This window comes from Trematomus bernacchii, unplaced genomic scaffold (genome assembly GCF_902827165.1).
Source record: "Trematomus bernacchii unplaced genomic scaffold, fTreBer1.1, whole genome shotgun sequence".
Classification (NCBI taxonomy): domain Eukaryota; kingdom Metazoa; phylum Chordata; class Actinopteri; order Perciformes; family Nototheniidae; genus Trematomus; species Trematomus bernacchii.
The window spans coordinates 1,700,233-1,712,020 of NW_022987549.1; the positions used below are offsets into that span (position 1 = coordinate 1,700,233).

Genomic DNA, 11,788 nt, shown 5'->3' on the forward strand with positions numbered 1-11,788 from the left:
TCACCTCTAACCGCGGCTCACGGTTCGCCTCGACGGCGCCCCGTCTGGCCTCTCCCCTGTCCACGGCTCCCTCCTCCCGGGGACACGGCTCCTTCCTCCCGAGGACTTCGTGCCCGCCGCCGCTGTGCCTTCGCCTGCGGCCGGGCAGCGCTCCTCCCTGCTGGGGACCACCGGGTTTTTCACGCCTGTCCCCACGTTGCTACACGGCGACCCAGTGCGCATGTGCGAGATGGTCCGCCATATTGGACTCAAATATCTATATACAAATATTTTGTTATTTGATTTGAAATAAAATGAAGGACATTCACAGTTAATGTAATTAGATATAAATTATGAATGCCATACATATTGCATACATTCACAGTCAATATTTCTTCAGTATGTAATGATACTGTAGCTGTCTAACAGAAGTTAAATCAATTTCTCACTTATTCTGACAATGTACTTAACCCAATAAAATGACCCAATAAAAGGAGTTGGTCAATAATAGTGAAGTCACGTTGTAATAACAATAACTCATCTCTCTCGTTCAGATTAATATTGTCGAGTTTTTTGAGTGTTCTTTTTCTGCTTTGCCAAAAGCCACTGTGTCAAGAGTCCTATTAGAGTTGCCGTATGTAGTTGTCAAATATGGCGGACCATCTCGCACATGCGCACTGCAGATAGGGCAGGGCTGCATATCGAGTAGTGACAACTGTCGTGACAACGGGTGAGTACATTACTATTCTCATCATTTTAGAGCGACGTGAGAGTGCACAATGACATCAGTTTAATAATAGATTACTTCATTGATCAATGTTGGGAGAGACTGTTTGGCATAATGTGCGCATTATTAGATCGTGGCTGCGTTGGCTGGAACAGAGACGTGTAAAGTGTGTGTACTGTATGTGCTTTTCAATTGTTTACTGAAGGCCCTGTCTAAAGCCCCACGGTGCGCCACTGGTAACACATTAACTTTGTACCACTAACATCACCACTATAGCTATGAATACGAAACTAAAACATAGATTGGTAGATGATTTCTTTTTAAAAGCAAACTCATCGTCAAACCTAATGATTATAACAAACTTCTTTTCACTTATATACAGTTTATAGAAACATAAGAGTAGTTTAGGAAGTCATTGTTTCACAATATTTTAAAAATAAAATTGTCTCTAAAACAAAGATTGTTAAGAGCATGTTTTGTTTTATTAACAACAAAACTATTTTCAAACTCTCCCTAGGTTCTTTAACCAAGCATTGGGTTTCCTGTTGAAGTAGATTTGTTCCTGCAGTGACATTATGGCGACAGCATCAACAGGTGAGTTCAGAATGTATTATTGTGGATAATTAATATAAAGAATTCTAACCTTTGTACTTTAGTACAAAAGTACACAAGCCTGTGACATAAGATTTTCAACTGCATAATTACTCTGTAGCTATGTCAGATTGACAATAAAGAACCTTGAACCTTGAACCTTAGTAACATTTCTGTGAATCTGCTGTTTATTGTGATATATTACACAACATACATTTACGTCATTTAAAAAGAACAACCAATGCTTCCTCAAGTATTCATGAAATATGTTGTGAATGTTCTGCTTTATTTTAGTGTTACCAGATTTGCAACCTTTGAAGCGGAGCAGCAGCTATGAATTACTGCCACCTGAATGTGAGTTTAACAGAACTGAGTCCAAATTATTTAATGTAAATTAACATCTAAAATCACAGTTTTGTAGATTGTGGGTACACCATCATTGTTTTCTCCATTTAATGTATGCAAGCTCTCTGTTGATTTAGCTAGTTTCAAGATAACAGCTGACACAATAGGCGCGTTCACCCCAAGTACTTTGCAGTACTTAGTTCCGGCACTCAGTGCCCCGGCACTTTTTACCCCAGGGCACTTAGTACCAATCGCGTTCACACCGGAGTACTTTTCCCTGAGGGAAGATTACGCAAATGAGCCGCTGACGTCACTTCTTCTTCTTCTGCTTTGGCTTTACTGGCAGGCCACAAACCACTTCACGGCGAGTACAGTAGGTGGCGGTATGCACCTTAAAGTTGTTTGCAATCCGCTACAAAAACAAGAGAAGAAGAAGAAAAACTTCCCGCGTATACTGTGACGCCCACCCACTCGCTGTACATTAGGCATCTGTTGTTTACCTTCCGACCTCAGACATGATGGAGATGGAGTCGACTGAAGTTGTGCTGTTTGTGCTCATGTTATACAGCTTTGTAACTGAGTTAATGCAGCCTGAGCCTGAGCCTGAGCCTGAGCCAACTAGGCCTCCGACACAAATCCGGAGCCGCCACCCGTCGAATGCTATAATCGCAAAGCTGCTTCAGCATCAAAGGCAGTTAAAAAGCCTTAAGTGCATGTAGTTGATTTTACCTTCGTCGTGGTCGTCATCGTTGGCCACTGAATCCGCCGTTTGAGCGGCCTCCCACACCATCGTGCCCGAATCGAAGGTCGATGCTGTCCCGGAGAATGAAGGTCTGTGGCCTAGCAGAGCATCCAAGCGCTCGTACCATTTACTGGTCTTCCGGTCGTTACCACTCTTGTTATTATAGCCTTTCATTTTTTTGTAGTCCTGCCTGAGTTTCTTTATTTTTAGCCGGCGTGCCGTGGCGCTGTGCACGATTCCCAGCTCGAGTAACTTTTTCGAACAGCGCTCGAACATTTTGGAGTTGGGTACTGGCTTCAGTAGCATTCTCTGGGTCGCGTCCTCGGCGTAGATTTCCAGAAGCGCCGACACCTCCTCATCACTCCACCGCTCCGATGATTTATTGATGCTTGCAATAACTGCTTTCAAAACAAACTACTCTCCGTTGGTGCGCTGGGTTTATGTAGCGAGCAAATAAAATGGCAGCTCTACAAAACATTTCAGAGTTTTACGGGGCGCGGTTTGCAATTCGCCCAGCCAATCAGAACTGGGGCACTTTTTTCCCCCAGGAAATGACCATCTCTCAGCAGGCACTAAAAATGGGGGTAAAAGTTCCCGAGATTAAGTGCTCTTTTTGGTGTGAACGCGACATAAGGGGTACTAACGGAACTAAACGCGAAAAGTACGGGGAAAAGTACTCCGGTGTGAACGCGGCTATTTACTCAAGTCCACCTTTTAAAATATATTACCCTTTCATTGGTTGATTACCAGGGTTGGGTTGTAACGGAATACATGTAACGGGGTTACGTAATCAGAATACAAAAATCAAGTAACTGTATTCAGCTCGCGTTACATTTGAAAAACGAGTAATCTGATTACAGTTACTTTCGTAAACCTGAAGTGAATACATTTTGGATTACTTATTGGAATTATTGGTGGAAAGATTTCCTCACAACATTTAATATTCATTACTAAAGGTACAGCCGAATCATCACAGCGCACAAAACCTATTACCGCCGCAGATGGACCAAAAAAGGGAGCGTTTGAAAAGAATTTGCGGGTCCGCTCAGTGAAACAATAACCACGAAACATGGAGGAACAAAAGTGTGTGTGTGTGTGTGTGTGTGTGTGTGTGTGTGTGTGTGTGTGTGGTGTGTGTGTGTGTGTGTGTGTGTGTGTGTGTGTGTGTGTGTGTGTGTGTGTGTGTGTGTGTGTGTGTGTGTGTGTGTGTGTGTGATGTGTGTGTGGTGTGTGTGTTGTGTGTGTGTGTGTGTGTGTGTGATGTGTGTGTGTGTGTGTGTGTGTGTGTGTGTGTGTTGTGTGTGTGTGTGTGTGTGTGTGTGTGTGTGTGTGTGTGTGTGTGTGTGTGTGTGTGTGTGTGTGTGTGTGTGTCTGTGTGTGTGTGTGTGTGTGTGTGTGTGTGTGTGTGTGTGTGTGTGTGTGTGTGTGTGTGTGTGTGTGTGGTTTAAAACACATCAGCCTGCGGTCGCTCGTTAGCCTTTCTAATGATTCTGAAGGTAAACACAGTGAAGGCGGTGTGTGAAAGGCACTGCACGCTCCTCTTCTCAGAGGCTGAGTTAACCCTCCCGCTGCCTCCTGGTGCCGCAGAGATTTCATGAAGTGAAGGAGGTTTTCCTTCTATAAAACAGCTGTGGGCAGCAGATACTGTGAGTGTCACGGACATGAATTCATAGATCAAGGCAGACTGGTGCACACACTCTCCTGTTTTGCCAATCCGGTGCTTAAACAAATATAGCTCTCCACCCCTGGCCGAAATGTCCTTAAAATTAAGTCCGAGTTTGACATTTTAATTCATGTCCTGCCAACACTGGCAGGACAGAAGGCGACACGCCCGTTCTAAGCCGTGTCCCTCACTCCTCACATCCCAAGCTGCATCCCCAAAAAGTGTATTATGTTCTTACATCGTTTCAGATGTTATGTTTCAGTTGTGCTCTTGATAAGCCATTAAAACAGTAAAAACACGTTTAGTTTCCTTTTGCTTTTTGTGTCTCCTGTACACCAAAACATACCAAAAAGAAAGTAATCCAAAAGTAATCTAAAAGTAATCTGATTACGTTACTTTTTTAAGACACGTAACTATATTCGGATTACTTTCAGAGCCATGTATTCAGTAATCAGTAACTGATTACATTTACATGTAAGTAACCCTCCCAACCCTGTTAATTACCCAATTTAGTTTTTTGTTGAAGAGTCATTTTTCTAATTCTGTGTTTTCCTTTTCAGTTTCTGAGGACAAACCAGCTTTAAACCTGGTTCTGTGTGGGAGGAAAGAAGCAGGGAAGACTTCAGCAGCCGAGGCCATTTTAGGTCAGAGAGAGCTTCCTTCAGTCTCCAACTCCTCAGAGTGTGTTAAACATCAGGGAGAGGTGTGTGGACAGAGGGTTTCCCTGGTGGAGCTCCCTGCTTTGTGTGGAACACCTCAGGAGGAAGTGATGGAGGAATCATTCAGGTGTATCTCCCTCTGTGATCCTGAAGGCGTCCATGCCTTCATCCTGGTCCTACCTGTGGGTCCCCTCACTGATGAAGACAAGGGAGAGATAGAGACCCTCCAGAAGACATTCAGCTCTCGAGTCAACGACTTCACCTTGATTCTGTTCACTGTGGAGTCAGATCCTACAGCTCCAGCTGTTGTTAACTTTCTAAAGGAGAACAAGGACCTCCAGGAGCTCCGTCAGAGATGTGGAGGAAGACATGTTGTTCTCAACATCAAGAACCAGCAGCAGATCCCAGAGCTGTTGGATGCTGTGCTAGAGATGAGAGGTAAAGGATCAAGGAGCTTTACAAAGGAAATGTTCACCAAGGCTCAGATGGAGAAGGTTGTGGAGCTGGATAACACTAACAGAAAACTTAAAGCTGAACAGCAGGACGTTAAAAAGAAAAGTCAGGAGGGAGATGTTGATGAAAGTCAGAACAGAGAGTGTCTCAGGATGGTGCTGATTGGGAAGACTGGCAGTGGGAAGAGTGCAACTGGAAACACCATTTTGGGCAGAAAACAATTTGAATCTATTGCCAGCCCAAAGTCAGTGACCAAGTTTTGCAAGAAAGCAACAGGAAAGATTGATGGACGTCCTGTCGCTGTGGTGGACACCCCCGGTCTGTTTGACACAACACTGTCCAATGATGAAGTTCAAGAGGAGATGCTGAAATGCATCAGCTTGTTGTCTCCTGGACCTCATGTGTTCTTACTGGTGCTGTCAATCGGCCGATTTACCCAGGAGGAAAAAGACACTGTGGAACTGATCAAAACATTTTTTGGCAAGAGATCTGGAGATTTCATCATCCCTATATTCACCAGAGGAGATGATCTGGAAGGTCAAACAATAGAGAGTTACATACAATCTGATGCCCACTTGGAAAAAGTGATACATGACTGTGGAGGGAGATACCAAGTCTTCAATAACAGAGATCAGACCAACCGCAGGCAAGTCAGAGAGCTGATGGAGAAGACCGACAAAATGCTGAAGGAAAATGGCGGCAGCTGCTTCACCTCAGAGATGTTTCAAGAGGCCGAGGCGGCCATAAAGAAGGAAATGGAGAAGATCCTGAAGGAGAAGGAAGAAGAAATGCAGAGAGAGAGGGAGGAGCTGCAACGAAAACACAGGGAGGAAATGGAAGCAGTGAAGAGAAGAATGAAAGAAGAGAGAGACGAAAGTGAGAAGAGGAGAGACAGACAGCTTCAAGAAATGGAGGAAAATATCACCAATGAACGAGAGGAGAGAAGGAGAGATGAGGAGAAGAGAGTGAAAGAGGAGAAGGAGAAAGAAAGGCAGGAAGAAATTCAACGAATGGAGTGGGAGAAAAAACTTGCCGGAGAAAGAGAGCAGAACAAAGAAGAGATAAAAAAGCAAAAAGCAAAATGGGAGGAGGAGATTAAAGCAGCGCGGATCAGACAACAAGAAGAAAATGAAAAGATACGACTAGAGGAGCAAACAACACTTCTAAGGTTGCATGACGAATACGAGCAGGAAAAAGAAAACCATGAACGACTAAGAAAAGAAGAAGACAGGAAGAGAAGAGAACAGGAGGAGGAGATAAAACAAATGGAGGAAAATTATGAAAAAGAACTGGAAAAAATGGAATTGAAATATCAAGAGGAGGCCAGAAAACAAGCTGAAGAAAACACTGATCTAAAAAAAGAAATCAAAAGACCTAGACAAAAACTGAAAAAGAAAGGCAAGTGCACCATCCTCTGATCTTCATAGTGACTCATCATCACGTCACCCGATAGAGCATCATGTCCTCTTCATGAACAGCAGATTTCTGGATGATAATTCTCAAACAGGATCCATCAGGCCACTCTGAGACATTTCCACTTTGTGAGTATTTTTGTTAGTAGAATGTTTTTACTTTTTAATAGTCAAGTCAATACTTGAACCAAACTTCACGGTGCAGATTAAACGTTGTCTGTTTCATGGACTTAAAGTAAACTAACTTCAGTAATGTACAGATCAGTTGGTGAAGGTGTGTCTTTTTAACATGGTGTGCTATTCAGTGAGTAAATAGATGTATGAAATCAATCCTGCTACTGTAAATGTTCAATCGATATATAGCCCAATATCACACATTTTACATTTGTTTAGTAGAGAATTAAATGCAATAGAAAGGCTATTTTTACCGTTGTCAAAATGAATATTAAAGTCAGCCAGGATAATGACTTTATCTATTTTAAGCATCAAACTTGAGAAAATTCTGATAGGAATTCTGAATAAGGACCTGGGGCCCGATACACTGCAACAAGTTAGAATGGCTGCAGTGTTTTCCAGGTTGAAAGACTGAGAACAAGGCTTTCAAAGGAGTTTAGATTTTCATGTAGGATTGATAAGTAGAATCAAAGATGGCTGCAGCTCCACCGCCTGTTCCTCGAGGAATATGAGTATTAATGTGACTGGGTGGAGTGGCCTCTCATCCGTTATTTTTTTATATATTTACTGTTGTGTCTTATCTGTATTATTACCTCTAAATGTGTGTATATGTATATTTGTTTCCATATATACACGTATAAGTGGGTGTAAAGGAGTGTATGTATATATTTCTTTTTATATATTTGTATTCCCGAATAGAGGAATTGACAATACAGTTGACTTTGACTCATTTAAGCTGACATGTTGTTTGAGTATCAGCCAAGTTTCAGTGAGTGATCATAAATACATGTTATCTTTGTTGCAGCCATTTTATCTGTATGTTTTATTTGTTAATCTGTTGTAATATTCTCCTGAACACTGGGTGGTGTAGAGGAGCAGGGAAGCATAAAGGGGAGCTCACCAGGACAGGGGGGTTGATTGAAATGGTTTTTATTTTGTTTTTATATGATCAGAATAGACAGTATTGCTATTTACTCAGTGGTTTTGAGTCGAACATGTCATCTCAGTAAGTGTGTTCATGGACTTGTGTTAATTAATCAGTCACTGCCACATTTGCCAAACATTTTTTGTGTCATCCTTTGTTTTATTTACATATACCTCTCAATATGTAGAGCATGTGCGGCCACAAGATGTCGCCCTGTCTGTGAGCAGCTTGTTCTCAAAGTGTTGGGGTTTCTGTTCAATGATGTGCCATAAAGACACTTCTCTTGAAATACTGTGCACTAATCACCTTTATGTGAAACCATCATTGTAATGAATGTCCCAACATTTCTTTTTGTGTGTCAATAAGTTCTGAAGTTCATCATTTTTAGCCATGGATGTGCACTTACCTACTTATTTGTCTTTATTTATATTCTGGTATAGGTAATGTGTGTTTTCTTCTATATATTAACATGTTAGCTTATTCTGTGTTATTACATACCCTTTACCCATTTACCTGCTATGCCACTTTTGCTGTAACAATGTACATTTCCCCGCTGTGGGACTACAAAAGGATTTCTGATTCTGAATAAATACATCATTCTAATTTCATTGTGTTCATGTTACCTCATTGCACACAAATGCAATAATAGAATAATAGATTCTTCCCAGTTGTCCTGGAGACGTAATGTTGTGAATGCATGTTTAGAACATATACTTTACTTTGGTAACGTTTTGAAAACAAACCTTGAATTGTAAAAGTTTTTCTACCCTTCTACAACATTTGAAAATGTAATACATCAGTGGGGGTGTTGATGTACTGTGAGGAGAGAATGCACCCCTCGGTGGTGGTGAGAGAAACTGCAGGCTGCAAGCATTTCTAATTATCATCCAACCCTCTTAACTATGTGATTCAACAGCTTCTATATGAACCATTTAAACTGTGTGCGTCACTCAGGACATTTTTGGTTTTATGCATTCTTATTTTTCAATAATTAGAGAATGAACAACATTTTTTGTAACAGAGTTTTGATAAAAAGTCACAATTTGACTTTTTTCCTATTTCTGGAAAAATGTCAAAACTCTGACATTATTCCATTACTTGGGGAATGTATGTCCTTTAATGTGGGAGTATTTTTTTAATTTGACAATTCACAAAAATGTTTATATACAAGAGATTTTATGATTTTAAATATTATGTACATAGACTTGCATTCAAAGAGTATTTGGTAGTTATGATCAGGACTGAAATTGGTATAAAGATTTAACTCGGTGAAAGTGGTTGATAATAATAATAACATCTAATATTAGGTTCGTTTTTTTAGGAGAATATTTTTATCCTCTAAAGACATCAGAGCATTTTTTTTTCAGTTAGGTTAAGCACAAGGGGAATTTAGTCTTTTTTCAGAATTTTGGGAAAAAAAGTCAAAATTCTGACTTTTTTCAGAATTCTGCATTTACATTTTTTATTTTTGAGTTGTGACATTTTCTATAGTATTTGGTAGAGAAAAATTAAAAGAGAGAGACTCGAAATTGAGCAGAAGCGAGCCAGACAACTTCAAGAAATGGACGGAAATATCAACAAGGAACGAGAGAAGAAAAGGAGAGATGAAAAGGCAGGAAGAAATTCAACGAAAGGAATGGGAGAACAAAGTTGTGAGTGCGGTGTTGGAGCAGACTAAAGAAGAGATCAAGAAGCACAAAGAAGAATGGGAAGAGAGAGAAGCAGCTCGGATCAAACAACAACAAGAACATGAAAAGAGACGACAAGAGGAGTACGAGCAGGAAAAAGAAAAACATGAACTACTGAGAAAAGAAGAAGATGGAAAGAGAAGAGAACAGGAGGAGAAGATACAACTAATGGAGGAAAAATATGAAAAAAATGAAGCTGAAACATGAAGAGGAGGCCAGAAAAAAAGCTGAAGAAAACAAGGATATATGCAAGCGCTTGAAGGAAATAGAACAAGTGAAGAAAAGCCTTGAATATGCACTGAGTAACAAAAGCCTTAATGATGGACAGAAAGACGAAGGCGGGTGCACCATCCTCTGATCTTCACACTGACTCATGATCATCACTGAACAGCAGATTTCAGAATGATCATTCTCAACAGGGTCCATCAGGCCACTCATTGAGACATTTCCACTTTGTGAGTATTTTGCATAATCCATCCCATAGTTGTGTTTCTATGCATCATGTTTTTTAACCAGCTGTAATAGAATGTTTTACTTTTTAATTGTCAATAGTTGAACCAAACCTCGAGGTGCAGATTAAACGTTGTCTGTTTTATGGTAAAATGAATTCAGTAATGTACAGATTAGTTGGTGTAGGTGCGTCTTTATAACATGGTGTACTTTTCAGTGAGTAAATACATGTATTAAATCAATCCTGCTATGGAAAATGTTTAATTAATCAATCACAAATTATTGATGTAGCCCGATATCACACATTTTACATGTGTTTAATAGAGGGTTAAATGCAATAGTAAAGCTATCTTTATTGTTGTCAACATGAATATTGAAGTCACCCACGATAATGACTTTATCTGTTTTAAGCACTAAACTTGCCTCTAAATGTGTGTATATGTAGATTTGTGTCTGTGAAGTGGGTGTAAAGGTGTGTATGTACAGTATGTATATATTTCTTTGTATATATTTGTATTCTTTGGGATGGTGAGAAACAGAATTTCGATCCCCCTGTCTGTGTAACACAAATAGAGGAGTTGACAATAAAGGTGACGTTGACTCATTTAAGCTTGTTTGAGTATCAGCCAAGTTTCAGTGAGTGATCATAAATACATGTTATCTTTGTTGCAGCCATTTTATCTGTATGTTTTATTTGTTAATCTGTTGTAATATTCTCCTGAACACTGGGTGGTGTAGGGGAGCAGGGAAGCATAAAGGGGAGCTCACCAGGACAGGGGGATTGATTGAAAAAAAATTGTTTTGTTAGAATAGACAGTATTGCAAATTACTCCGTGGTTTTGAGTTGAATAAGAGTGTTCATGTTCATGGACTTGTGTTAATCAGTCAGTCACTGCCACTACTTAACGGCACCAACATTGTTTTGTGTCATCCTTTGTTTTATTTACATATATCTCTCAATATGTAGAGCATGTGCTGCCACAAGATGGCGCCCTGTCTGTGAGCAGCTTGTTCTCAAAGTGTTGGGGTTCCTGTTGAATGACCTGCAGCCTGACTGCTGTTTGTGCAGTGTGAATCCACTATGAGTCCCATTTCTGTTATAATCATTCATTTGTTTTAGTATCATGTGAAGTCCATTGTTGGTTCAATAAATACATCATTATAATTTCATTGTGTTCATGTTACCTCATTACACACAAATGCGTTTTTACATGTTGTTTTAAATGTTGTTTTGAAAGAGTAGAGTTTTCCCAGTTGTCCTGGAGATGTAATGCTACTAATGCATGTATAGTATAATTCACTTTGGTAACGTTTTGAATACAAACCTTGAATTGTAAAAGTTTGTCTACCCTTCTACAACATTTGAAAATGTAATACATCAGTGGGGGTGGTGATACGTACTGTGAGGAGAGAATGCACCCCTCGGTGGTGGTGAGAGAAACTGCAGGCTGCAAGCATTTCCAATTATCATCCAAACCTCTTCACTTTGTGATTCAACAGCTTCTAGATTAACCATTTAAACTGTTTGCGTCACTCAGGACATTTTGGCTTGACGCTTTCTTAACATTTTTTTTGGGAGTTTTGGTTTTAAAAAAAAGTCTGAATTTAGACTTGACTTTTTACTTTTGATCAGAAAATGATTTTGGCTTGATAAGACATAATCTTGACTTCTGACTTTTTTATCAGAATTTTTAAAATATTAGAATTAGAAAGTCAACATTTTCATATATATATAATTCCAAAGCTGGTAAAGACCTTTAAAATTTAGCAATAATTGTCATATAAGAAAAATACTGATCTAATAACAGAGATTTGTTCTTGAATCAACTTTTTTATGGAAAATATTGTATGTCATTTTATTTTATTTGAAATAAAATGAAAGACATTCACAGTTAATGTAATTAGATATACATTATTAATGCCATACGTTTTTGCATACAATCACAGTAAATATTACTTCAGTATGATAGCTGACTAACA

General features: G+C 39.8%; 1 protein-coding gene across 4 annotated transcripts; it reads left to right on the top strand.

Moving 5' to 3' along the window:
* The first annotated feature begins 670 nt into the window (after positions 1-670).
* LOC117476959 (calponin homology domain-containing protein DDB_G0272472-like) lies at positions 671-10,593 on the top strand. 4 transcript variants are annotated; one of them, XR_004555305.1, is made up of 5 exons: positions 671-709; positions 1,224-1,300; positions 1,592-1,651; positions 4,608-7,488; positions 10,419-10,593. XR_004555305.1 is itself a non-coding variant. In XM_034123642.1 (4 exons), the coding sequence occupies exons 2-4, from the start codon at positions 1,282-1,284 to the stop codon at positions 6,575-6,577; spliced, it is 2,049 nt and encodes a 682-aa protein (XP_033979533.1). In that variant the 5' UTR covers positions 671-709; positions 1,224-1,281; the 3' UTR covers positions 6,578-8,278. The 4 variants fall into 4 exon arrangements, 3 of the variants coding, with proteins under 3 accessions (XP_033979533.1, XP_033979535.1, XP_033979534.1); XM_034123642.1 differs by lacking the exon at positions 10,419-10,593 and having other exon boundaries at positions 4,608-8,278; XM_034123643.1 differs by lacking the exons at positions 671-709; positions 10,419-10,593 and adding an exon at positions 737-942 and having other exon boundaries at positions 4,608-8,278.
* Positions 10,594-11,788: the final 1,195 nt, after the last annotated feature.